Consider the following 26,729-nt stretch of genomic DNA (forward strand, 5'->3'; position numbering starts at 1 on the left):
CAGTAATCTCAAATGAATGAAATGATGAAGCAAAGCAAAGTACAGAGTAATTGAAGGTAGGGGTGTTCATAAATCGATCCGAACCAAAAAATGGCAAGAGCAGCACAAGCATGATGATTATTTCAATATACTCATTGGATACAAGACAGACGTTCAGCAGAGTTTAACACTCTTAACCAATATAAACTTGCATTAAGACAGACTTTCACCTCTAAGATCATAGACTCATAGTCATTTATTAATCAACAACAAAATTCCAGTAGACAGTGTAATGAATTAAGTCATAGTCTGTAGTCCAATCTCTATGACAGTGTAATGAATTAATCCGCTACTGACGCTCAAAAATATATATATATATATAAAAAAAAAAAAAAAAAAAAAAAAAAAAAAAAAAAAAAAAAACTACTGACACTCACAAAAGATACATAAAGAAAAAAACCCTACAGACACTCAAAGCTCGCAAAACTTGTAGCACTCTTTACCAAAATAAACTCACATTAAGTCTGAGTACTTCGTATAATAAATTAACCCTCTTGGCACTCAAAAGCTTGCAAAGCCCTTCTCCTTCAAGTTATCAATCGTCTCTTTAAGGGTTACTTTGAAGGGCATATAGTCTATGCCCAAACTTTTTACTTTCTCTTTGGAAACCTGGTATGTTGTTGCAAAAGGCTTATCGTCTGCACACCTGGAGAAAAGGTCCACAGAAGGTTCAGAATAGTGAAAGAAAGTAGGAATTTAAGGTAGATGTCTATGAAAAGTGGATTTTGATTAAAAATAAGAAGGAAACTCACTTATCCGGAAGTGGGAGTGATGGGTAGAGTTCTTGTATTATCTTCATGAGCTCGGAATAATGAACAACAGTATCGACCAAATTGTACCTTCCAGAAGCTGAAGGAACCTCAAATGCTAAGATATGTGCAGTTGCTACATCCTTAACATGGACATAACCAAAGCTTGCATTTGGATAAGTTTTTGCCCCTGTATAATAAATACAAAGAACAAGAAATATGTGTTAAGACCTGTAATTCAATGAAGTAATTTTACTTTTAAGGACTGGTAATTCAAAGAGATACACACCATTAATTATGTTCGGAATTGGAGTTACAGATGTATTAAGTGTTGGTTGCAACATAGGACCGATTACCATGCCTGGGTTCATCGAGATCATGTCAATACCATTCTCTTTGGCAAATTTCCAAGCAGTATCTTCAGCCAATGTCTTGGATAACGTATACGACATCTGCACCAGCAAAAGAGATCACATAAATTAATTATGGAGTGTAATTGAAAAACAGAACCAAAGACCATCACATAAAGGCCTCCAAAAGCTGATGTATGTTCTTACAAAAGAGAGGATGAAAAGCATAAAAACTCTCTAGGAGAAATTTAAACAGCCTATAACATGAAAAAACTATATGATCAAGTCATCAAGCATCACATGAACATTTCCCAGAATACAATGTCTTTGAAAGATAAAGCGCGTAAAAATAATAAGCTAGTGCACTAAACAACATGAGAAATTGATTTAAATTCAACATCCTACCCCCTCAATAACACATTAATTCCCTTATATAAGTGGTAAGTTTTACAGAAGATAGACGTACCGGTACCATACTTGATTCCTTGCAAAACTCTGGATCAGAAAACCAACTTTCATCGATAACAACCTCAGGAGCTAGAGGCTTTCCAGTCCATACAACTGCAGACATTGAAGATGTCAAAATCACTCTTCTGACGGAAGAAAACTTTTTACAAGAGGTAAGAACGTTGAGTGTTCCCTTGATTGCTGGATCAAACAAATCAGCCTGCCAGTAACAGAGTAATTAAAAAAAATGTGGAATAAAATAGCTTAAAATATCAAAAAGCACAACCACCATTAGTCACAGCTTCATATTCTATTAAGTTATGAAATATACAGGAAATATATATACAATCTTAGACCTGATTATCAAATCTCCATATAAAGAACAACCACCAACCTTCGGTGTTACTCGTGGCAGTTCAAATGTATGCACCTCATCCTTTTTATAACACCATTGTTCAATTGTTACAAGTCTTCTAATTCATTTTTTTTTTTTAATTATCGCTACATATTCCCTTGACAAGCATATAAACAGAATAATAAGTAAGAAAAGAAAATTCTACAGAACCTGGGGATCATTGACAACAATAGGAACAGGAGAAGCAGTATGGAAAACACCATGGCAGCCAGAAATAGCAGAATCAAAAGAACCTTCTTCGAGTAAATTTGCTTTAAATAGATGTAGTCTTTCTTTTGCACCTTCTAACCCCAACAAATGTGCAACCTTTGTTTGATCATCTGAAAAAAAAAATTAATCAATGGTATTATTAAGAAACATATACTTCTACATTTCTAAAATGAACAACAAATAACAAAAAAATTTCTAAAAGATTGATCCAATTTCAACAATTGAAGTGCACCCCATGTAAAATTTCTAGTGAAAAAAAGAATTACTTGGGTCACGAACAGTGGCATGGACAGTGTAACCACGATGAAGCAAGAGTTTAACAATCCATGAAGCAATGAAGCCAGTTGCTCCTGTTACACACACGACCTGGCCGTGTCCACTCATGTTGCTCTTTGAATTCTGAATTCTCAAGTACTGATATTTATAAGGTAATTAAGTAGCAGGTAAAAGCACTTTATTTGAACTAATCAAAATTGACAACACTAATTGAGAATAATAAGCAAAGTGTAAGTGATATTGCTGGTAAAAGTAAAATTAGACACATAACATAGTTTATTCATATTGCTATTACTTTATTTAATGAGAACTATGAAGTGGAGTATGTAGTAAGAGATGATGTAATATGTTGCAAATAAGACTGTGCATCCAGGTGCACATTGTTTGACTGTGTGGATTTTATTAAAGAAGAAGTAAGAAAATGCATGGAATTATAATGGCTCAAAGTTCCTAGCTAGTAAATGTGCTGGTCAAATTGGGTACAGCATTTATTTTGAAACAAACAGAATGTAACACTACAAACCAATGTTATACACTCAGATTAAGACATAAATTCACCTCTTAGGGTGTGTTTGGTTTGATGTAAACTATTTTCATGAAAAATGATTTTCCCTTATTTTACTTTGTTAGGTTTTTGAAGGGATGGAAAACAATTTTCCCAAGGGTGGAAAACGACTTCCTTTAAAAACAAAGAAAAGCCACATTTTCCTCCCTCCTTACCTCCTTTTTACTTTTCTTCCATCCATCAACTTTTTACTCATATTTCAAATTTTTTATAACCTTTCTTGTAAGCAAACAAAGGAAAAAAATTTGCCATTGTGGTTTTTCTAGAATATATGGTTTTCATGAAAAATCATTTTTCATTGAAAATGTTTTACTTCAAACCAAACGGAGCCATAGGATTATGATCAAATAATGGTTTTCAGTACAGTGTAATGAGTTAACCCCCTACTGAGAATCAAATCTTGCAAAGCCCTTTTCCTTCAAGTTTTCAACGGTCCCTTTAAGGGTTTCTTTAAAGGAAGTATAGTCTATGCCCAAACTTTTTACTTTCTCTTTGGAAACCTGGTATGTTGGTGCAAAAGGCTTGTCATCTGCACACCTGAAGAAAACGTACACCAAGAGTTCAGGATAGCGGATGAAATTTAGAACTTGAAAGTAGGTAGATATCTATGAAAAGTGGAAAGAAACTCACTTATCCGGAAGTGAGAGTGAGGGGTAGAGTTCTTGCAAAATCCTCACGATCTCGGAATAATGAGCAACAGTTTCGACCAAAAGATACCTCCCAGAAGCTGAAGGGATCTCAAATGCTAAGATATGTGCAGTTGCCACATCCTTAACATGGACCAAACCAAAGGCTGCATTTGGAAATGTTTTTGCCCCTGTATAATATACAGAGAAAAACAAGAAACATGCGTAAATTAATGCAGTAATGCTTACTTTTATTTAAGGACTAATAAAAGATACACACCATTGATTAAGTTCAGAATTGGAGCAACAGTTGCATTAAGTGTTAGTTGCAACATGGGACCTATTACCATGCCTGGGTTCATTGAGATCAAGTCGATACTATTCTCTTTGGCAAATTTCCAGGCAGTATCTTCAGCCAAGGTCTTGGATATCGTATACCACATCTGCAACAGCCAAAGAGATCATATAAATCTATTACGGAGTATAATTGGGGGGGAGGGGGACTTTGACATAAAGGCCTCCAAAAGCTGATGTATGTTCTTGCAAAAGAGAGGATGAAAAACATAAAAACAATCTAGGAGAGATTTAAACTGCATAAGGCATGAAAGAACTATATGATCAAGGAAGTCAAGCTTCACATGAACAAATCCCAGAATCCAATGTCTTTGAAAGATAACTGCGTAAATTTTTAAGCTAGTGCACTAAACAACATGAGAAATTGGTTTAACTTCAATATCCTACCCCTTCATATAACACATTAATTCCCTTGAATGAGTACAGAGGATAGACATACCATACTTGATTCCTTGCAAAACTCTGTATCAGAAAACCAACTTTCATCGACAACAACCTCAGGAGCTCGAGGCTTTCCAGTAAATAAAACTGCAGACATTGAAGATGTCAAAACCACTCTTCTGACAGTAGAAAACTTTTTACAAGAGGTAAGAACGTTGAGTGTCCCCTTGATTGCTGGATCAAGCACATCAGCCTGCCAATTAGGAAGTATTTAGAAAAAATGAAGAGTAAATAGATGGAAATATTGAAAGTCACAACCATTAGTCACACCTTCATTTTTTATTACACATGGATGAAATCTTCGCAAATATGGAGTAGTCTATACCGAAGGAATGGTGTAGGAAAACCATGTACACCATGATCCTTTGTAAAACATAAGGAAGGACAATTACTTGTAAATTTGTAATAATGAAATTTCCTAATTATGTGAACCATACATATAAATTGAGGAGAGCAATAGTTTTGTAATATCATGAACTGTTAACTTATAAATATTTTGTATTAAACTCAATTAGTGTTCATTCAGTCTGTCACTCTTCAAAGTGTTCTATAGCCCTTAAGCATGGTATAGAACAACCACCACCTTTTGGTATTATGTGAGGTGATTTAAATGTATGCAACCTCATCCTTTTAATAGCTCCATTTTCAAGTAATGATGCCAAGGATGAACACATAAACGTTATTAGTCCACATGGTAAAAACTAACAAGTTACTTCTATAATCATTATACATTTTAAATCAAACCATGATAAGTGGACAAGAGATGGGTTATTACATTAAAAAGAGAAAAAAAAAAATGAAAAATGTTGAACCTTGAAAGTCAACCTTCTTATCCATAGAACACAAAAAATCCCTCTATGAGCCCTTGGTTTGTTGGTAACATTATCTCAATTTGTCCACCCGGTGGCAAGTACGAGTCTCCTCCCCCTACTGGTCTAGAGCCATGCGGGGCCCACCGCATAATCAATCAATCAAAGTTTTAATCCCATAAGTGGAGTCGGCCACATGAATCAAAAGTAATTATTCCGTATAGTTATCCACAAAAATTTTCCTTCTCCACCCCTTACAATCAAATACCTCATTCTTTGATTCTTATGCAAATCCACAAGAGAAAATACTTCCTCTATTTACCACTAATTTCCTAGCAGATTCTTGTTCAATGTTAAAGTCTTCTAACAAATGTTAATACTACATTTTTTTTACTACTAGTAATAGATTAGATAAATAAACATACTACAGTATAAGAAAATTCAGAAGAAATAAAAATGAACCTGGGGATCACTAACAGTGAAAAGAACAGGAGAAGCAGTATGAAAAACACCATGACATCCAGAAATAGCAGAATCAAAAGAACCCTCTTCCATTAAATCTGCTTTAAAAAGATGAAGTCTTTCTTTTGCACCTTCTAACCCCAACAAATGTTCAACCTTTGTTTGATCATCTGAAAAAATAATTGAATCAATGAAATTATTAAGAAACATATAATTCTACATTTCTAAAACAAAATTGAACAAGAAAGAACAATTAATCAATCAATTAATTAAAAGATTGGTCCAATTTCATCAATTATAGTGACACCCCAAATGAAAATTCCAAAAAAAAAAAAAAAAAAAAAAAAAAAGGGAATTACTTGGGTTACGAACAGTGGCATGGACAGTATAACGACGAAGAAGCAAGAGTTTGACAAGCCATGAAGCGATGAAGCCAGATGCTCCTGTCACACACACGACCTGCCCGTGTCCACTCATCTCTCCTTGATTTCTTAATTCTCAAATGCTGATTAGTATGAAGAAATGGAGTGTAAGTAAGAAATTGTTTTTTTTTATTTGGCACAAAGAGTATAAGAAATTAAGAACAACTACTTTATAAAAATGGTTTGCTGGTCCAATATATGATAAATGCGGGTTGTTCAAGCCGTAAATAACATGAACAGGTCCGTACATTGCAAAGTTGTCATGTGAAGTGGACTGATATGGGTACAACGCTGCATCAAGTAGAAATGAAGTTTTGAGATATCTTCAACAGAACGGGGCATGGAAATTACGGGGTGGGGCCCTTGCAACAGTAAATTTGCAATTATGTGGTTCTGGCATTCTGGGTTTGTGTCTTAAACTTAGGATTGATAATGTTGATTGTATTACTTTTTAATTTACTAGTTGATGGAGTTGTGAAATGATATATTAAGATTAAGTATATAGTTTATCTACTATAGTTGGCCTATTTGGCAAATTCCATTTAGATCAACCAATCTTGAGACGGGGTAGAAGAATATGTTCTTAGTGATTTGGAAAGTATAAGGTTTCACAAGGTAGAGAAGTCCCTGGCTGCTGGCTTCGATTCTACCCAGCCGCGGCCTTATTACTTTGAGGGGATATTTTATTTCTCTAAAGAAATTACTATGGTAGAGATTGTTGGTGGGACTTTTGAATTTTGATGGTAAATATTAAGAAAATCTTGTTTAGGTTCTATTGGATGGGATCAAGACTAGTAGAGATGCTAATTTAAAGGATTATTTATGAATATGTATCGAGTCATATAGGAGAATGTGGTATCATGGTTGATACTCCAATTTAGCATGATACAATTGTTAAGTTATTCCATAGCTCGTAGAGGATGAAATTATTACAATGGATGTTTACCTAGCCTGATGACTTGTACAAACTTAATCACCAACTCTTTGACAATACTACTACCTCCGTTACAGATTATGTGCAACGATTAGACATTTTTCCTCGCTCTCTGCTTTAAGTCAAATCGTTGCACATAACCTGTAACGGAGGTAGTATTATTACTTGATGACTTGTAAACTTAATCACCCTTCAAAGACAATGTGAGATTGGTACTATATGATAGAGGAAGTATTACCCACTACCAGGTATGGGTAATACTACCCAATACCACAATATAATTTTATTTTTTTTTCTTTTTTTCCATTTCCTCTTCATCTTCTTCCTCCCTTAAATCCTTTACCCACCTCCATGGATAGTTCCCATTGCCGGCCAAACCTCCGCCCATCACACCTTCACCTCCTACAGCAAGAAACCCACTCCAACAGCTACTACCTCGCAACTACCTCCGTTAAAAATCAACGGAAATCACCCAAAAAAACATAAACAAAAAACGAGAGACACAAACTTATGGCTCTAGCCATTAAAATCGGTGAGTTTTATGCCGAAAATCGTTGAGTTCTGTCGCAATTGACGATGGTAGCCATTAAAATCAGTGAGCTCTATGCTGGAAATCGTTGATTTCGGTCGAATTTGACGATGGTACCTGTTTGTCGATGCTCAGTTATTACTGATTTCTGTACTGTTATTATTAGTTTGTGTACTGTTATTCTTGGGTTGTATACTGTTATTCTTAATTTGTATACTGTTATTGAGCGGAGAGAGACTACATTTTTACAACATGGGTAAGTTTTACGCAATATTACATTTTTGCCCCTGGTATACGAGCCCATATCTGGTAGTGGTCTATCACTACTCCTATATGATATGATCTTACTTGCCTTGAGATTGGTAAAGCTTAACCCACCATGGAACCATTTTCAATATGTATTGCAAGTTATATCGTGAATGAATTGGGAAGGTGCAGAGAGTCAGAGATCATCAAATGATCTCCCTCTTTTCTCTCTCTCACAAAAATGGAAACACATTACTGCATGTTGTCTACTTGTCTTTGATTGAAGTTATCAAATTTCCTAAGGTTCTGAATAATTTTTATATACCTTTTGAAATTTTATTAAATTGTACTCGTATAACTGGATTCATAATTGGTTATCTTGGTCCTCTTTCCCTAGAAAGGGCACAAACTTCCGAGCTGTGACATGTTGTTAATGATAAAATCAGAAAATAATGTTTAAAATGTTATATTTGTTAATAATGTGAAGACTGGTGTGACTTCTTCTGATTTTATATTAGAGGGATCTCTTTTGATGTATCTCAGATGTTTGAAAGATTAATTGGCACAAAGGGCGTCTAATAAGTAACAACAACAAATTCATCCCAGAGTCAGTTTTAATGAGCCGGTGAATAATGCATTATGATCATCTTATTCTTTTTTTTTTTTTTTTTTTTTTTTATGCTTTTTGCCGTCTATCTCTAAAGTCCACATATATTAGAAGGGGGGCGCCGATGAGAATAAGGTGAAGGGGCTCCCAAAATTGGGAGGGGCTGTCGATGAGCACAAGGTGAAAGGGGTTGCTGAAATTGGAAAGGGGAAGGATCCGAAGGAGATGAATTTTAGAAGTATAAATCTATGTTATCTGATCTTCAAATATTACATATTACATGTATAAATGTTAATCAAATTATAAGGATGAATAGTGTTTTTGTTTGGATTTAATCTATCTATACTATATACTAAAGTAATCACCAGAGTTATCCCTTAAGTACACATGTCACATATTTTAAATAATGTATCTAACATGAGAATTTTAAGGATAGACATGATATGAATTCAAATTCAAAAATAAAAAATGTTACATATAAGCCATTTCATTTAAACTAACTCCATTTTAATTGAATTTTATTAATTTATTTATTTATTTTTATTTTCAAGTCTTATTATTAAATCCGTGCATTTGCACGGGGATAAAACTAGTAATTTAATATAAGGATGAATTGTGTTTTTGTTTAGATTAAATAATTTAATTTTTACAAAAATCAAATTAAATTAGCTAATTTTTTTCCACTTTCTTGAGATCAAAGAGACTCACTAAGTTAAATAGGCGATCTCAGCATTCTGCGGAAAAAAAAAAAAAAAAAAAAAAAAAAAAAAAAACCTATCTTAAATGGAATCCTTACAATTCAATATAAAGATTTGTACCCTTCATCGCTAAAGAGTTGTACCTTTGACTGTTTTAATGGAACCTTACAGTATTTCAGTAAAACCTTACAATAATTTAATGGAACTGTAGACACTCATTTGTGTCTCCAAAACCAAACCCAGTGATGAGTGCCTTTCACGTCGAATCATAATCGAATGAAACGAAAGTGTGGAAAGGTCTAGTGTAGCGGAAAGTTTTATTTCTTTTCTTCTCTCTGTTTTTGAAAACTTTATTTTAAGAAAACAGTCAATCCAGTTTGGTTGATCCATGATATGGGTCCAATAGTGGTGTAGTTGGATAGGGCTTGCAAAGACCTTTCCAACGATATATTATAAGCCCAATTCCGATGAATATTGAGGAAATTGTGGCCAATTTACTAAACTGGGCCCGGTTTTGAGTTTTAAGTACGGCCCTATGATCTAGGGGAGGGCCTAATATAATTTATCATTCCTAATGTAATTAGGAATGGTTTTGGTCTTCTAGAACATTCTAGAAGGTCTTTTCATTCCAAATTCAATTAGGACTCTTCAGAGTTTTAATTAGATCAAATAGCATTTTCGATTGGAATTATATTATTTTATCTTCCAGTACGGAAATTTATCAGATTTTCGAAAACGTGTTAAAAGTCGGTTTGGCGTCCAACCCCAGGCCTTGGCGCCTGGAATCAGGATTAGCGCCAGACGCCAGCATTGGCGCCTGGCGCTAGCCACTGGTCCTGGCGCCAATGAGTCAGGGCTGGCGCCAAGGTGGTTTTGTGGTCTTCAGACTCTGTTTTGATAAATTATCTTTTTTGGATGATTTTCTCTATAAATATCGTATCAAAAACTCCGTTTTCATTCACCAAGATTCACCAATTATCAATATTCATTCATCTACTCTCCCAATCATTCATCAAGAATCATCAATTCTCTTTCTCATTCACAAATCATTCTTCTATAATCATTCATCTCTATTTTTCATTCTTTTCTTAATTTTTTTCTCTCAAATAAATAATTCCGCATTCACAAGATCTAGAAACACCTAGCCATATTCGAAGTTGCCTTCGCCCTAGACGTGAAAGTTTTTAATTTCTGAGGGTTTGGTCCCAAATCTTTATTTCAATTATTTAATTTAATTGCTTTGATTATTATTTTCCTTGAAGTTACTAACGCGTGTATTTTGTTATTAGAAAGAGGTACGAGGCATCCAAGTAAGTACTTTAATTGATTAATTGATATTATGATGTAGATATCATGCTTAGATTGTTATTTTGATTCCTAGTATCATGTCTAGGGTAACTTTAATATCAAGTATGATTAAAAGTACGATGCTTCCTATTCTCTTCCTAATATTTATGATTGTTAGTATCATGTTAGGGCTAAAGATTTGATTTTTATTGTTTAGTGACATGCTAGGGTTTGTTATTAATCTTGTTAGTATCATGCTTAGGATCTTGCTATGCTTTAACACGATTATAGTTTTATGATTGATTATTATTATTATTATTATTCATGATATTGATTATTTATTATGTTGCTTGATATGCATATTATTTTATATTGTTATTGCTTGATCACCTTTATTGCATGTTAAAGGGAATTTGTACTTGCAACCACGCTTAATAAGATAATTAATAATCTTGTTAGGTTAACTTTGATTATAATTTCAAGTGATCGCCAATAATAGTTTAGTTGTGCATTAATATTCAACCGACATAGATTAAACAGGTTTAGGGTTAATCCTATTGATTGTATGTTAATTGGAAAGCGCACATGAATACGATCAGAATAAAGTAGAGGCCTATTATTAGGGCAGGTTCAATCTCTTTTAGGTTGGATTTGTACCATCATCCCCGAACCCGTATTTGGTTCATGACCTTATGGAGTTGACGATCTCTTGGATCGTTAAGGGGTGTAACCTTCACCTCGTGATGGTTTACAAGTTCCTTAAAAACTTGTTGGCGACTCTTTTGCTCTATCTTCTTCCCTTTTGGACGCCACCGTACTTTAGTGTATGATCACAGTGGGGTTCAAGCTAGTGGGATTTTTAAGGCTTGAAATTATTCCCTACAGGAACCCTTCTATTCAATATAAAGAGTTGTACTCTTCATTGCTTCAATGAAACCTTAGAACCCCTGCTATGCTCTGCCTAGAAGCTCAAAAGAACAGGGCCTACCTATGTTTCACATTTTTTTTTTTTTTTTTTTTTGCAACTTTAAAGGGTGCACGGACTCCTAGGAAAAATTTATTTGTAAGTGTAAGATAGAGAGAGAAAAATAAATAGGAATACATGTAATGAGAAGAGAGATAGAGAGAAATGACAACCTAAAAAGAAAAGAAAACTTTAGTTGCAAATTACGTGTATTAGCATCCATTTTTGGCAAAAGTTGCAAAAAATATGAAAAGGAGGTAGTATATCATTTTATTACTCATTATAGTTTTTTCATACAAAAGGGTACCATTAAATCTTAGAAGAGTACCACTTTTGATTCAACTATTATTCAAAATACAAGAGCAAATGGTACCACTGCACATTGAAAGGGTTTCGCTATATTTGTGCCCGGTTATTGCACTTTTGCAGTTAAAAGGAAAAAATGTTTTCTCTACTTTCTCTCTCTAGTTTTTTCTCTCAACTAGGTTGATCATCAGAGGTTTCCCTTCTCGCCTTGGCGAGGGTGCTCTGAGAGTCTCCTTGTGCGGGGAATTAGCTATTTCTCCTCAAATTGTTTTCCTTTCTTTACTTTCTTTTGCATGTATTGAAGTCTTCTCGTGTTTGCTAAATTCTTCTAGTCCCTCCCTATATGGCGCCTTCTCCCATTTTGGATATACCAACATGGAAGAAGCTCCAAATATAGATGCTAACTCCTCTCCTAGCCCTTCTGAATCCGGTCATTTATCCCCCAAACCCTCCCTCCTCGAACCTAATCCCCCCCTATCATTTAGAGAAGCTGTCAAAAGCTCGTCTCAATGGTTTGCTGATTGAAGCTCGTGAAATTGTTGTTTCCTCTCTTCAATGGGAGGAAGAGGATATCACCCCCCCCCCCCAAACCATACCAACACGATCTCTTTTGCCAAAGAAACCCTAGACAAACTTCGTCACCCTTAGAAACTAACCCTAATGGGGAAGTGTTTGGGCATCTCTGTTAGGCCTTCCTTTATCACCCGAAGGGTCAGAGCGATGTGGAAACTTAGAGGCTCTCTTGAGGTCATCGACTTAGGAAAAGATGTCTATCTTTTCCGTTTCTCAGTCACAGAAGATTATGAGCGTGCCCGTCTTGGTGGTCCTTGGTTTGTTCTTGATCACTATTTGATGCTTACTAAATGGAAACCAAATTTCCGACCATCCATGAATCCATTTAATAGAATGATGGTTTGGATTCGATTTCCGAAACTTCCAGTTGAGTACTACGATAAGCTAGCCCTATTTGAAATTGCTAAAACAGCAGGAAACCCAATTCGAGTTGATTATGCTACTGATCATCTCACTCGTGCCAGATATGCCAAAGTCTGTATCAACATTGATCTTACCTTACCGTTAGTTAACTCAATTTGGGTTAGTAATGGGTGGCAACAAATAGAATATGAAAACATACACTCATTATGTTTTAATTGTGGAATCATAGGCCACCTAAAAGAAAAGTGCTCACTCAACAACAAAGGGAAACAATTTGTTACTCAAGCTCCCCTCCATTCCACCGAGGCCTCAACTTCCAAATCCACTAACCTTAGCCATACAAAAAATGGGCCTACTACTATTACCCAAGCCCAGCACATGGAACCAACCTCTTTGTCAAACTCCACTGAGATTTCTTTACCCCACTCCATTGAAACATTTGATTGAGATGATAAATTTATTACATCGGTATTATAATTTATAAATAAGATGCATAGTTAAAAAAAAAAACATTGGACATATATAATGACAAGTGACATCTTCTTGTGTATCATTTTTCTGGATATATATGTATCATCTACAAATAAACTTTTAAGGCAATATACAAACAATGATTAAACTACAATTATTATTGGATAGCTTCAAACACATTTTTACATAATAACAAAGAGCGACGCTATCAATTCATACAGCTGTATAATAAGTTAATAACAAAAAGCAACAATGTCAATTGTAGTTTTAGTAATTTTTGCTTTATTTTTTATTTTTCTATATGCATTGCATTTTTTTTTTCACATGATTGCCTCATTTTTATATTGTATCACAATTAATTATAGGAAAATGATTTACATCACACGAGCACTAATCTAGTACTTACTAATCGTCTTCCGTTCACTTTCTGTTGTACCACTCTTGAGACTTTTTAAACCTCACTGTGTTTTATTTGTTCCATAGAATGCCTCAATGCCACAGCTTCTTGACCATTAGAAGAGCGCATTGGGGGGAACACACACATACAGTTGGTGTAGCATTGCAAAGAGCCAAAGAGGGTAACATTTGAAAACATGCACTGGAGTCTACACCATGAAGACAGGAGGTGTGATGAATTTGACATCAGGTAGCCAATTTAACAAAGGCAATCACTCTTGCTCTTTTGGTGTCATGTTCTTCAACTCAGCTGCCAATACCAAGGCTATGCTCATACTCGTCTCTACGTTTAAAAGTGAAAATTGTTGCCATAAAATCTTTTCGTATATATCAAATTCAACCCCAACACCCACCCACCCACCCCCGCCAACCAGACAGTTAAAAAGGAAAGAACAAGAGCACAAGCTTGGCAATTATTTCACTATGGTAACTCAATACGATCAGATTTAGCATTGTTAATCAATATAAACTCAAATTAAGACAGACTTTCACCTCCGGAGATTATGACAGTTCATTCATCAATAATTATTAAGCCCCGGTACCCCCCTAGTCACACTTAAAGCTCAAAAGGCCCTTATCCATCAAGTTTTGAACCGTCTCTTTGAGGGTTACTTCAAAGGGAGTATAGCTTATGCCCAAACTTTTAACTTTCTCTTTGGAAACCTGGTATTTTGGTGCAAAAGGTTTGTCGTCAGCACACCTGAAGAAAATTTTCACGGAGGATTCAGAAGAGCGGATGACATTTGAAAGTACAGGTAAATTTCTATGATAAGTCAGAAGGAAAAGGAAACTCACTTATCCGGAAGTGGGAGTGAGGGGTAGAGTTCTTGTAATATCCTCACGACCTCAGAAAAATGAGCAACAGTTTCGACCAAAACATACCTCCCAGAAGCTGAAGGGACCTCAAATGCTAAGATATGTGCAGTTGCCACATCCTTAACATGGACCAAACCAAAGGCTGCATTTGGATATGTTTTTGCCCCTGTATAATATACAGAGAAAAACAAGAAACATGCGTAAGTTAATGCGATAATGCTTACTTTTAGAGATTAATACCAGACCATGGTATGAAGAGATACACACCATTGACACAGCTGAAAAATAAAGCCATAGATCCATTTAGTGTTGGTTGCAACATAGGACCTATTACCATGCCTGGGTTCATCGAGATCATTTCGATACCATTCTCTTTGCAAAATTTCCAGGCAGCATCTTCAGCCAAGGTCTTGGAAATCCTATACCACATCGATATGGACTGTACCAGCCAAGGATATCACATAAATCAATTACAAAGTATATATAATCGAAAGCAAAGGACTAAAGACCATCACATAAAGGGCTCCAAATGCTAATGTAGTTGCAAAAGAGAGGAAGTAACACATAAAAATACTCTAGGAAAGATTTGAACTGCCTCGAAAGATTGATATGATCAGGGAAGTCAATCGTCTCATGAACAAATCCCAGAGTAAAAATTCTTTTAGCGAGCAGATATAGTAAGCAAGAGCACTCTAAAGTCTAAACAGCGTAAAAATACTAGTTTAGCTTCTATATCCTACCCCTTATAATGTAACACATAATTTTCCTGGAATAAGTGTTATGTTTTACAACAGATAATAGACGTACCATAATTGGTTCCTTGCACAACTCTGGATCAGAAAACCAACTTTCATCGACAACAACCTCAGGAGCTTGAGGCTTTCCAGTGAACAAAACTGCAGCCATTGAAGATGTCAAAACCACTCTTTTAATGGAAGAAAACTTTTTACAAGAGGTAAGAACGTTGATTGTTCCCTTGATTGCTGGATCAATCAAATCAGCCTGCCAATTACAAAGTACTTAGGAAAAATGAGGAGTAGATAGCTTATAAATTATAATATTGAAAGTCACAACAACCATAAATCGGTCACGCCATATTCTACTTCCTCTGTTTTTTTTTAACTTGACCTGAATCTTTTATCACGTTTGCCAATGCAAAACTTTAACGATTAATAACTTAAATTCTCCATAAGTAAAAATTATAAAAGTTATATATTATGATAGTACTTATTGGCACGAATCCAAAAGATCATACATGAATATATTTTTCCTTACATATTATTCACAAAAGACAGTCAAAGGAGGGGTGGTGAATAGTGTAAAAGTCAAAGCGGGTCAAGTAATAAATAACGGAGGAAATATTAAGTTGAAATAAAAAAGTACAAGGATAATGGAAGGATCAATCTTTTCCCAAAACAAATAATCGGATACAGGAATTAGACAGACAACAACCTTAACCTGATTATCAAGTCTCAATTTACACATGAATGAAATCTTAATAGTCAATACTAAAGGGTGGTGTAGTAAAAATGTAAAATCATGCACACCATAATCCTTAAAAACACGAAAGCAAGAACAAATTTATTTTAAATATGTAATTTCCTAAGTGAATAAATTTGTATTATCATGTTAAGTATCAAACTTAGGGTTTGTTCTCTTCAACATAATTTTAGTTTAGTTCAGTTCAGTTCAGTTTGGTAAATTAGAATAGGCCCTTAGAGTTGATAATGTATGTCACTCTTTAAAGTAGTTTACGGTCCTCATAATAAGCATGGTACTCTGTACAAAGAACAACCACCACCCTTTGGTATAATTTGTGGCAGTTCAAATGTATGCAACATTGCAACTTCATCCTTTTAAAAGCGCCATTATCAAGTAATGATGACGATGATATTCCATACATAAACCCTACTAGTCCACATGGTAAACAACAACAATTTTCTACCATAATCACTGTACAATTGATAACAAACCATTTAGATTGACAAGAAATTGGGTATGCACTTCCCGGACATAAGAGGAACTTACTATCATTATCACAAGACAAAATGTTCAGATTCTAAAGTCACCTCCATATGAACATATCCATGGATCATAAACATTCCCTGTATGAGAACCTTTTGTTAATCCATCTACCCGGTCTCAAGTTCGAGTCTCATCGTTCCCTACTTACCAAAAATAGCAAATAATTCCTCTATCAAGTATTTTCTAACTAGCGCATTGTTTTAAGTCTTCTAAGAGTCCTTACATTGTAACATTCCATCATTAATGTTAATACTTACTCCGATTTTTTTTTTTTTTTTGAATGTTCGCAACATATCCTCTTGCCTCTTGACTCTCTCCGTCCCTTATTTACATTCCTGCTTTCCTTTTTTGGTATTTCAAAATTACATTTCTACTTTCCTTTTTTAGTAAGTAAATTTTTACCAAATATCTTCAATTATTCCTCTTTTTTTATTTTGTAACTAATGCTTTCTCTATTTTCTCACTCTTATTTTCTCATTCTCACTCTTATTAATGCCTTTAAAAAATTCAAAATCCAAGTGCATTACTTTAGATGAATATGATTGGTCCTTTTATTTTCACCAAAAAATGTTATTGGTCCTTTTTCTTTTCAAAGAATTGATGACATATGCATCATTATATTAGTCAATCTTTATTTTATTCAAAGACATCAATTTGTAATTCCCATTGTACTAAATTTGACACATCAACAGAAAATGGGAGAAAATAAGGAGTTAAATATAAATTGAATTTTAATAGAACTTGTGCTTATTATTTTAGCCAATTAAAACATCACAAATTAGAGTTGTATATAGGGACCACGTACAACTATTGTTTGTGAAATTCTTTAATTCACGTGTAATTTTAGAAATAGGATTGTAAAAAAGGAATGGAGGAAGTAATAATTAAATTGAATTAAGCAAGCAGACAAGAAGAAAATTTAGAAGAAACAAAAAAGAACCTGAGGATCATTGACAGCAAAAGGAACAGGAGAAGCAGTATGAAAAACACCATGACAGCCAGAAATAGCAGAATCAAAAGAACCCTCTTCCATTAAATTTGCTTTAAATAGGTGTAGTCTTTCTTTTGCACCTTCTAACCCCAACAAATGTTCAACCTTTTTCTGATCATCTGACAAAACAATGGAATTCTTAAAATACTTCTAGTTTCCTAAAATTAAATTGGATAACAAACAATAATTAATTGATTAATTAATTCATCAAAATTTTGGTCCAATATTATGAAAACATAAAATAAATAAAATTAAAAAAGAATTACTTGGGTCACGAACAGTGGCATGGACAGTGTAACCACGGAGAAGCAAGAGTTTGACAAGCCATGAAGCAATGAAGCCAGATGCTCCTGTTACACACACGACCTGCCCGTGTCCACTCATCTCTCTCTTTTTCTCCAATAGAATTCTTACAAGTGATGATTAGTCATGGGTAAATATAGTATTGAAGGAGAATAGAATCCTCGAGAGTCTCGTGCGTTTATCCCTAAACCTCAACATACGAGGATGTCACTACTCAATCATATTTTTAATTTATTTTTATGGTAATAGAAGGGGGCTCAATTGAAAATACTCCTCTACACGCGAGTATGATTAGTTTACTTCATTTGTATAAACATAATTGTCACAATTACTTAATCTATATTGAGCTCTTTCCCAAAATATTGCTGAGGAAATACTCAATTTCATATATACCTTTTATTTAATTCCGAGATTACCGTCCACGTCACCGGTTTAAGCGAGTTTTTTATTTTTTCGGTTTGTACAGAAAACCAAGTAGCGGTGTACAAAGTTTCATCTTAGTAAACCGCCACATCAAGTATATTTTCCTAATTTCATCTTGTACAAAGATAAACCGCTACCTCAGGTAGCGGTTTCTATTTGAACCGATAAAAAAAAGGGTTATTTTTTTCCCTGCTTATGTGGACAGTATTTATGGAATTTTTAAAAAAGTGACGGTAATTTGGAAATTAAGTCTTTTGGCAGCATTATTTAGGGAAAGAGCTCATCTATATTGTACTCCGTAATACACTAGTTCTCAAAAGAAATATTGTAATACACTAATACAGAGTACGGAATACTCTCGCTATTTTTTTTTTTTTTAAATGCATCACTTTAACTTTTGTATTATTCACATACTATAATTGACTTAATTTTTTCACCTCTATAAAATGACTAAATGTTATTGTATAATATAATACTAATGATCAAAATTACGTTTCTACAAATATACCGATCAAACTAATACATTTAAAAAAAGGAAACCAGAGAAAGTATTAGGTAGGCGAAATGAGTGAAATCTAACACTATTTAATACTAGTATCATAATTTGCATATGGAGTAGTTTTTATATTGCTCTTGCCTTTATATGCATATGGAGTAGTTTTTAACTTTTTATATTGCTCTTGCCTTTATATGCATCTATGCCTTTATATGCTAGTACCACATACGTATGAAACTTTACTTGGTGGAGTTGGTGGGGAATTCCCGAGCCCTACCCCCACCAACTATAAAATGCTTGGGAGTACGTAGGGGATTCTCTTACCTCTCCTCTACTTTCAAGTGTGACCTGCGAAGCTAGAGTGACTAAACCTGTGAGAAATGCCGGTTCAATAAGGTCTTCCATCTTATCTTGAAAAAAAAAACTTACCACATACGTACATTTAATTTGCAACACAAGTAACATTTTCTTAATGTAATTCATTTTACAGAATAATAAACAATTTTGAATAATTCAACAATATTAATTGTAATATTACTGTCACTTCTATGATGCAAAATGTAACATTTTCATTCAATTCCTCCAGCAATGAGATCCAAATTAAGTAGCACTAGGAATATCAATCAACTTCTTCTCCCTGAGCTTTTCAACAGTATCCTTAACACTGTCTTTAAGAGGAATATATTGTATGCCAAGGCTTTCAGCTTTAGCATTCGAAACCTGGAATGTTTTTGCCAATGGTTCATCATCTACACACCTAATTGAAAACCAGTAGTACAAAAGTTACAAGAGACGTAAAATATGATAAAAGAATGCATCAATTTTAATAGTTTTCTGCAACTTTGGGGTATTATTTGAGTTATAATATATTTTAAAGTTGCAAATAACCATTAACGGAAGTAGTACAACTAAGTAAAGAGACTCACTTTTCAGGAAGTTGAATAGAAGGGTAGATATCATGTAACAACTTGACGATCTCTGAGTAATGAGCCACACTTTCGACTAAAATGTACCTTCCTTTGGCAGAAGGGAGCTCAAATGCACGAATGTGAGCTTCCGCGACATCTTGGATGTGCACCCATGGTAATGCCTCATTTGGATACGTTTGTGCCCCTAGCAATGAGTAATTGTTTAAAGTTACAATCGTTTCGGGCTACAATATTTATAGCAGAGATTTTAAATAGCTAATCGTTACATATTTCTATTCGTGTATAACATTCAACACAATAAAACATTAATTGGATCATCACTAGATAGAATTTATGCAAACCGTTGATCAAGTTGAAAATTAGAGCCACGGTTTCATTAAGAGTCGGCTGCAACATAGGACCTATCACCATGCCTGGGTTAATTGTGACCAAATCAAGATCATGGTCTTTGGCAAACTTCCACGCAGCCTCTTCGGCCAAAATTTTTGATATCAAATACCACATCTGCAAAAGCTCGAATATTTTAAAAAATTAACCTAAATGATTAAAGTAGTAATTAGAAAAATTTGTATTCATTGTACTATTATTAATTTTTCACAACACCTTTTAACCTTTTATATACACAGGGATGCATATAGAGGTAGGTGCATACTCAAAAAGTCAAAAGTGGTTTTTTTTTTGCTCATTTGATATTTAATTGAATTAGTTAGAAAAAATTCTTAGGTACACAATGCACTTGGGTGTAATAGTGAGAAAAATCAAAGAAACATATACACGTACCATGTTAGGGAATATGCTAGTTAATTGTGGTTTAGAGAACCAACTTTCATCAACCACCACGTCGGGCGCTAGCGGTATACCGGTAAATAGAACTGTTGCGAGGGAAGAAGTGAAAATTACTCTTCTAACAGAAGAAACTCTTGTACAAGCATTAAGAACATTCAGGGTTCCCTTCACTGCTGGATCAAGTACTTCAACCTACAGTAATAAGTAATTTAATTTATTACCAAGCATAATTAATTAATAACCAACGTGATCTAAAATTTTCAATTAAATTGAGTGTTATTTGAAATGACCAACAAATTTCCATCTTAATAAAATAAATAAAACGATATTTGAGCTAATTATTAAAGCTAAATGAGGAACACAAAAATCATACTACTAGTACTCGTACACAGATGTAAAGCTACATTACAATAATGCATGTCAGCATGACAGCATGTGATGCGTGCTTTTACATTTCGAAAAACATTTACAACAATTTCGTGCATGTTATTATAATAATAGTAAAATATGTTAATTTTTAAAATAATATAGTACGAGCAGTAGATTTGAATACACCTACCATCAAAAGTTATTTAATAATAATTGATAAACACTATTTTAAATTATGTCATACCTTTTTTTTTAAAAGACAATTATGTCATACTTTTGGCATCTTTAGGGTTGTTATAATAATTTGTACGTTAGATTAGTCTCGTGTGATACACGGTTTAAATAAATTAAATATTTAAATTTGTTCATTTTCTTACATCAAAATTAAAAAAAAAATCAAAAAACTAATAATACATACATCAAATATTTTTTTAAAACATATAGAGCTTATAGAAAAATTGAATGATGAATGGGCTATTAAGGAAGAGAAATTAAATTATTTAGATTCTTTTTCATATAAAGATACTACTACTACTAATAATAATAATAATAAATATAGCTAATCAAAATTTTAATTAAATAAAATAAAATTTATAAAATAATGCCATCATGTATAATTTTGGAGGGAAAAAATTTAATAGCAACTTGACATGTGTCTAGAATAATGTCAGCGATTGTTATTTAAGTATTAATTATAGATAGATAATTAATTATTTATTTTAAAATTTACTGCGTTTTTTTTTTTGGAAAATATTTTATAAGGGATTTTTTTTTTTTTTTTTTTTTTTGGTTTTTAGAGAGCCACAAGGACGGGGTGAGAATCGATCTCAGGATATCCTAAAACCAGTAGAGAAGCTCTAACCACTTGAGCTATTCCTCACTCTAATAAATTAAATTTTATCATTCTTTTCCCCGATTAAAAAAATCTAATCAGACAAATTGAGTGAACAAACAAACAATTTTATATTTTCTCTGTCAATGAAATATTCAATAATGTAGGATAGCCAAGGATCTCAATCCATGATTGCATCAAAATCCAAATTCTCAATCAAAGTGGATACCTATATAGGAGTTGGTAAGTTTATGTTATTTTATTATTTAAAAACAAAAAGGTGAGAAAATGAAGAAGAGATGAAACCTGAGGATTTTTGACACTGAAATTGACAGGAGAAGCAGTATGAAAAACACCTTCGCACCCAGAAAAAGCAGAATCAAAGGAACCCTCTTCTATTAAATCTGCTTTAAATAGGTGAAGCCTCTCTTTTGCTCCCTCTAATTCCATCAAATGCTTCACCTTTTTTGAATCATCTACATAAATGACAAATAATATTTGCTAGGAATTAATACGAAGTAATAATTAATAAGCTCTAAATCTCCTATTGAAATATAATTAATTTTCAATTTTTGAAGAATGAAATTGTTAGTCATATCCTATAATAATCCATGACCCGTGACCTCATACAGTCACTAGTCCAAACTCCTAGTCCTACCATTCTTAACTAAAACTCTAATCGGTTTAATTTAATGTACACTAATATTATGTACGAGTACATGCCATGCCATGCCACTATGGATGTATGATATATATGGTGCAATACATTGCATATACAATTATAAATTCATATGTATATGATGAAAATCAAGCGAAGAGAACAACCAAGTGTAACTTAAAAACAAAACGCGCTAAATCTAATTGTACGTAAAAAAGAGAGTACGTGTACATACTTAGATCGCGAACAGTGGCATGGACGGTGTAACCACGGTGAAGCAATAGTTTTACAAGCCATGAAGCGATATAACCAGAAGCTCCTGTCACACACACCGTCTTATCTTTCCCTCTTCCTTCACTACTCATCTTCTTCACTTTTCTTTCGTTCTCTCTCAATAATATTATGATTCTCTATTCCTCTAACTTTGAATTTGAATACAGTTTATAACTTTTTTAAGATGGACTGCTGCCTTATATAATTCTTGTATATATATACTTGCAATGTTGCGCTGTTTTTTATTGACTCCACATTCCAATGCAATTTTAAAAAAATATATACTTCATAAAGGTAGATATTACTTAATGTGATCCAATTAATCCATTATCAGTATATAATATTATATAATGTTCGATTCTTGTCAAATTTAGAGGCAGTCTAACTTGACATAATGACATGCACCCAAATAGTATGGCTCCTCAAAAAAAATAGTATGGCTTCTCCATGTTGGGAGTAAAGGATAGCTCAATTGATTAGACCATTCTTTTCGACATGATTTTAAGAGATATGTTTTGGGATCGATTCTCATCAATCATCGTTCATCCTACTTCGTATTTTATTCCCTTCGTTATGGATTAATCGCAGTAATAAGTTTTTTAAAAAGTTTTGAGATAGTAATATAAAGTACAATTAGAGCCTATTCACTTCAGCTTAAATTCAATTCAGTTCAACTCTTATCAGTTTAGTTCAGCTCCTAATTCCTTCTTTCATAAAATTTTCATTTCAGCTATATTAATTTCAGTAAATGTGAACAGACCCTTAGTACGTTGAAATATTTTTAATTGTTAGTGGGAGTAGAAGTAAATAATAACTAAAATAGGTAAAAATAAAAATGTGAGTTTGGTAGAGACATAGACCTATAATAAAATAATAAAGAGTGCTTGTTTTCAAACAATAAAAAAGTGGAGTTAAGACATTGGGGTCTAAGTTTTTAATTTTTTTCACCTTTTGGAACTTCATTTTTTTTTTCACCGTTTGGAACCTAGAGTCTATTTTCCGACCAAAAAGTAATTAATAAGGTGACTTTTTTTAAAAAAAGTCCCTTAGTTTAAAACACAGTCCCCTATTAAAAAACTTAGTCCCCTAAAAAGTAAAGGGTAAATTTGCATTTCCACACCTAACAACACTCCTCCAATTAATCAATTCTCCACCAATCTGAGTGATTATTTTAGAGACTTTTGAACCACATCCATGTGGGAAATCTCTTGTATGATGAACTAACTTCATATCCGATAAAATCACAAAGGGTAAATTAGCATTTCCACTCCCAAACCCACATACAGGTGAAAAATACGAGAAAGTGTAATCTATCCTAGCATTGTGATTATTACTACTTTTACTTCCTTAATTCACAAAACATGAGAGACTAAGTTTATATTTTTATTAATGCTTCCACTTTCATTATTGTCATTACTCAATTTCAATATTTAATGATGTCCATAAGAATATGAAATAACAGTGATTATAAAGTTAATCATACCTATGTCAAATTGTTGATTTTAAATCTGGAACAAAAAATAATCTTTTTCAATTTTTTTTTTAAAATTTTAAGGAAATTTAAACTACACAAAACGAGCTCTAATAAACTCTTTTTATATTCAATTTTCTAAGTTGAACACATGCAAATCAAATAATCTTTGTATCATATAATAAATTGAAGAACATAAAAACATACAAAAAATGTGCATATATAATCAACACATCCATAAAATAAAACCAATCAAATTAAAAGAAAAAAAAAATGAAGTTACCAAGAACATAAATCACTTTAAACCTTGAAACGAAACCTTATGGTGAAAAAATAAATCTGAGCACTGATAAAAAAATTATAAGAACCTATGTTTTTGGAATTGCCATGTATTAAATGAAGGGACTCAGAACCTTTTCACATTTACTGAGCTGAGCTGAACTAAACTGAACTGATTGGAGTTGAAGTGAAGTAAACTGAACTGATCAACTGAAATGAATATTTTATGAGAGAGAGAAATTAGGAACTGAACTGAACTGATTAGAGCTGAAGTGAACTGAAATTAAGTAAATGTCAACATGCCCTAAGTTTTTTTACAAGAAATTTAGTAAAAGGTACAGAAATTCAATGAAGGGATTAAGTTTTTGCTTTGGTGAGTTAAACTTAGGTTAGTTTGCCGGATTGTTAACTAGATGTCCCAAAGGGTGAAATAAAAAACTAAGGTCCCAAAAGGTGAAAAAACTTAGTCCCCATTCTTATAGTTAACTCTAAAAAAGTGACGTAATACTTAACACGTGTTGTAATTAACCGGAAACAAATGAAAGAAAAAAAAAATGTATATAGCAATTAATAAAAAAAAAAATTAACATAGAGAGAACTAAACACCATAATTTTGAAATATACCCACAACAAATGCCCATAATTTTAATTTATATTAGCCTGTTTTTTTCTCTCTTCTCAGCTAGGATGATTCCCCAACAAAATTCAGATACAATGTCAAGAAAAATAATCAATTTATTTGAATTATTAATCCAACAATATATGAGGTGAAACTATGTTTGTTGTTGGTGAATAATATATGAAAATATGACATACGTCTTTTTTGTTTAGAGATCCTTTTTAAAGTTTTTGCCCCCAGCCTAAAAAATCCATAAGACAACACTAGAAAGAAATCATAGAATATCCAAAGAAAAAAATGTACTAATACTCATAGTAAATTTTTTGGAGAGAAAAATACTCCCTCCATACCATATTATTTACCCATGATAAAAATTTAGGTTATTTAAAACTTTTACCATCATTTTTGTGAGATCTTGTTGAAAATTGTATTATTATAAACTTTTTTTTTTTTTTTTTTTTTTTTGGGAAACCATTATAAACTTATTAAAATCAAGTTTTTATATTTTTTATGAATACAAAAAAGTAGTAGTGAAATGGAGGAGTAGACGGAGCAAAAACTAAAAGACGGAGGAGTAGTGAATAATATCCCAATTGATAAAGCACTTACGAGTAAATATTTACAGTTTTGACGGTCCTTTTTACCCAATCTTCAAAATAGCAAAACTTCCCTCCAATTCTCACAACTTCCCACAACTCGACATCCAAAACCTTCCCATCCCAACCTCAAATCCCATTGGCTAAAACCTCTCTCACACGGATCGCCAGCGTGTCATCCTCCCAACCGTCAGATCAAATCCCCACTCAACTCCACAACCATCCGATCCTACTCTCAAATCCCCCCAAAATCAACCTCATTTCCCCCCACTTATAAATACCACCTCACCCACCCCTCCCACCATTCACACCACCTTCAAATTCTCAACCCCCTCATTTTCTCTCTCCTCCATTAACAAAAAAGCTTCAACTCTTCATCAATGGAGTCCTCCAAAACCACCACCAAAGGCGCCGGCGGCCGTCGCGGCGGCGATCGTAAGAAATCCGTCACTAAATCCGTCAAAGCCGGCCTTCAATTCCCCGTCGGTCGAATCAGTCGCTTCCTCAAAAAAGGCCGTTACGCTCAACGTCTTAGCTCCGCTTCCCCCGTTTACCTCGCTGCTGTCCTCGAATACCTTGCTGCTGAGGTACATTCAATCAATCTCTCAGTTTTTGTTTTTTTTTTTTTTTTTTTTTTTTTGGGGTTGAATCTGAAATGGAGGTTGAAATTGTTGTTTTCAGGTGTTGGAGTTAGCAGGGAATGCGGCACGTGACAACAAGAAGAGCAGGATCATCCCTCGGCACGTGCTATTGGCAGTAAGGAATGATGATGAACTCGGGAAGCTTCTACAAGGTGTGACGATTGCGCACGGGGGTGTTCTTCCTAATATAAACCCCGTGTTGCTGCCGAAGAAGGCTGATAAGAAGGAAACTCCTCCTTCTCCTAAGCCTGCTAAGTCTCCTAAGGCTGCTAAGTCTCCTAAGAAGGCCTAATTATTATCATTAATGATAATTAGGTTTATTTTATTAACATTAGTTATGAATATTAATGTATGGGGGATGATTGATGTACATTTTGGGATTATATAATATGGTACTAAAGCTTCTAATCTTAGGTTTAAGGTTAAGGTTGATTTTGGGCATGTAAATCGGAAGTATGGTACTTAGTTTATGGGGAAATAGGGTTGTAATTTTTCCCTCTTATTTTGCTGAACAATTGTTATGAAATTCGAAATGGTAGTTTTAATTTTGCACATTTTCTATCTGAATTACTGATTTATTACGTAATATTTTTGTATTTATCGTGCTTTATTCAAATTGATTG

General features: G+C 33.6%; 6 protein-coding genes across 6 annotated transcripts; 2 read left to right on the forward strand and 4 right to left on the reverse strand.

The window, feature by feature from the left end:
• Nucleotides 1-91: 91 nt before the first annotated feature.
• LOC145628806 (phenylacetaldehyde reductase-like) lies at nucleotides 92-2,609 on the reverse strand. Its single transcript, XM_081681211.1, has 6 exons — nucleotides 2,477-2,609; nucleotides 2,151-2,320; nucleotides 1,605-1,805; nucleotides 1,078-1,240; nucleotides 792-978; nucleotides 92-685 (listed from the first exon to the last, which is right to left on the reverse strand). The coding sequence occupies exons 1-6, from the start codon at nucleotides 2,592-2,594 to the stop codon at nucleotides 541-543; spliced, it is 984 nt and encodes a 327-aa protein (XP_081537337.1). The 5' UTR covers nucleotides 2,595-2,609; the 3' UTR covers nucleotides 92-540.
• An 825-nt stretch (nucleotides 2,610-3,434) lies between these two features.
• On the reverse strand, nucleotides 3,435-6,416 carry LOC145628805 (phenylacetaldehyde reductase-like). The gene is made up of 6 exons (XM_081681210.1): nucleotides 6,103-6,416; nucleotides 5,744-5,913; nucleotides 4,471-4,665; nucleotides 3,958-4,120; nucleotides 3,682-3,868; nucleotides 3,435-3,588 (listed from the first exon to the last, which is right to left on the reverse strand). The coding sequence occupies exons 1-6, from the start codon at nucleotides 6,218-6,220 to the stop codon at nucleotides 3,435-3,437; spliced, it is 987 nt and encodes a 328-aa protein (XP_081537336.1). The 5' UTR covers nucleotides 6,221-6,416.
• A 6,040-nt stretch (nucleotides 6,417-12,456) lies between these two features.
• Nucleotides 12,457-13,659, forward strand: LOC145627573 (uncharacterized). The gene is made up of 2 exons (XM_081679941.1): nucleotides 12,457-12,831; nucleotides 13,627-13,659. Exons 1-2 carry the CDS (start codon nucleotides 12,457-12,459, stop codon nucleotides 13,657-13,659), a joined length of 408 nt encoding a protein of 135 aa, XP_081536067.1.
• Nucleotides 13,660-14,005: 346 nt separating this feature from the next.
• LOC145628804 (phenylacetaldehyde reductase-like) lies at nucleotides 14,006-17,850 on the reverse strand. Its single transcript, XM_081681209.1, has 6 exons — nucleotides 17,698-17,850; nucleotides 17,381-17,550; nucleotides 15,223-15,417; nucleotides 14,683-14,854; nucleotides 14,395-14,581; nucleotides 14,006-14,299 (listed from the first exon to the last, which is right to left on the reverse strand). The coding sequence occupies exons 1-6, from the start codon at nucleotides 17,813-17,815 to the stop codon at nucleotides 14,146-14,148; spliced, it is 996 nt and encodes a 331-aa protein (XP_081537335.1). The 5' UTR covers nucleotides 17,816-17,850; the 3' UTR covers nucleotides 14,006-14,145.
• Nucleotides 17,851-19,115: 1,265 nt separating this feature from the next.
• Nucleotides 19,116-22,592, reverse strand: LOC145627574 (phenylacetaldehyde reductase-like). The gene is made up of 6 exons (XM_081679942.1): nucleotides 22,463-22,592; nucleotides 21,876-22,045; nucleotides 20,363-20,560; nucleotides 19,924-20,086; nucleotides 19,580-19,766; nucleotides 19,116-19,410 (listed from the first exon to the last, which is right to left on the reverse strand). The coding sequence occupies exons 1-6, from the start codon at nucleotides 22,590-22,592 to the stop codon at nucleotides 19,254-19,256; spliced, it is 1,005 nt and encodes a 334-aa protein (XP_081536068.1). The 3' UTR covers nucleotides 19,116-19,253.
• A 3,169-nt stretch (nucleotides 22,593-25,761) lies between these two features.
• Nucleotides 25,762-26,629, forward strand: LOC145626568 (histone H2A.1-like). The gene is made up of 2 exons (XM_081679026.1): nucleotides 25,762-26,052; nucleotides 26,147-26,629. Exons 1-2 carry the CDS (start codon nucleotides 25,846-25,848, stop codon nucleotides 26,396-26,398), a joined length of 459 nt encoding a protein of 152 aa, XP_081535152.1. The 5' UTR covers nucleotides 25,762-25,845; the 3' UTR covers nucleotides 26,399-26,629.
• The last annotated feature ends 100 nt before the right edge of the window (nucleotides 26,630-26,729 follow it).

Source organism: Chenopodium album, chromosome 4 (genome assembly GCF_948465745.1).
Source record: "Chenopodium album chromosome 4, dcCheAlbu1.1, whole genome shotgun sequence".
In the NCBI taxonomy this organism is placed as follows: Eukaryota; Viridiplantae; Streptophyta; class Magnoliopsida; order Caryophyllales; family Amaranthaceae; genus Chenopodium; species Chenopodium album.

Excerpts from the sequence above, each read along its gene's own strand:
- LOC145628806 (XM_081681211.1), bottom strand. The coding sequence starts at position 2,594 with ATGAGTGGACACGGCCAGGTCGTGTGTGTAACAGGAGCAACTGGCTTC. Across the intron at positions 2,321-2,476 it reads TGCCACTGTTCGTGACCCAA|ATGATCAAACAAAGGTTGCA; the intron begins GTAATTCTTTTT and ends TTTTTTTTTCAG. Across the intron at positions 1,806-2,150 it reads TTGTTGTCAATGATCCCCAG|GCTGATTTGTTTGATCCAGC; the intron begins GTTCTGTAGAAT and ends TGTTACTGGCAG.
- LOC145628805 (XM_081681210.1), bottom strand. The coding sequence starts at position 6,220 with ATGAGTGGACACGGGCAGGTCGTGTGTGTGACAGGAGCATCTGGCTTC. Across the intron at positions 5,914-6,102 it reads TGCCACTGTTCGTAACCCAA|ATGATCAAACAAAGGTTGAA; the intron begins GTAATTCCCTTT and ends TTATTTTTTCAG. Across the intron at positions 3,589-3,681 it reads TCACTCTCACTTCCGGATAA|GTGTGCAGATGACAAGCCTT; the intron begins GTGAGTTTCTTT and ends CGTTTTCTTCAG.
- LOC145627573 (XM_081679941.1), top strand. The coding sequence starts at position 12,457 with ATGTGGAAACTTAGAGGCTCTCTTGAGGTCATCGACTTAGGAAAAGAT. Across the intron at positions 12,832-13,626 it reads CGTTAGTTAACTCAATTTGG|AATGCCTCAATGCCACAGCT; the intron begins GTTAGTAATGGG and ends TTTGTTCCATAG.
- LOC145628804 (XM_081681209.1), bottom strand. The coding sequence starts at position 17,815 with ATGAGTGGACACGGGCAGGTCGTGTGTGTAACAGGAGCATCTGGCTTC. Across the intron at positions 17,551-17,697 it reads TGCCACTGTTCGTGACCCAA|ATGATCAGAAAAAGGTTGAA; the intron begins GTAATTCTTTTT and ends TTGTTTTGTCAG. Across the intron at positions 14,300-14,394 it reads TCACTCCCACTTCCGGATAA|GTGTGCTGACGACAAACCTT; the intron begins GTGAGTTTCCTT and ends AATTTTCTTCAG.
- LOC145627574 (XM_081679942.1), bottom strand. The coding sequence starts at position 22,592 with ATGAGTAGTGAAGGAAGAGGGAAAGATAAGACGGTGTGTGTGACAGGA. Across the intron at positions 20,561-21,875 it reads TCAGTGTCAAAAATCCTCAG|GTTGAAGTACTTGATCCAGC; the intron begins GTTTCATCTCTT and ends TTATTACTGTAG. Across the intron at positions 20,087-20,362 it reads CTAGCATATTCCCTAACATG|ATGTGGTATTTGATATCAAA; the intron begins GTACGTGTATAT and ends GAGCTTTTGCAG.
- LOC145626568 (XM_081679026.1), top strand. The coding sequence starts at position 25,846 with ATGGAGTCCTCCAAAACCACCACCAAAGGCGCCGGCGGCCGTCGCGGC. Across the intron at positions 26,053-26,146 it reads TCGAATACCTTGCTGCTGAG|GTGTTGGAGTTAGCAGGGAA; the intron begins GTACATTCAATC and ends TGTTGTTTTCAG.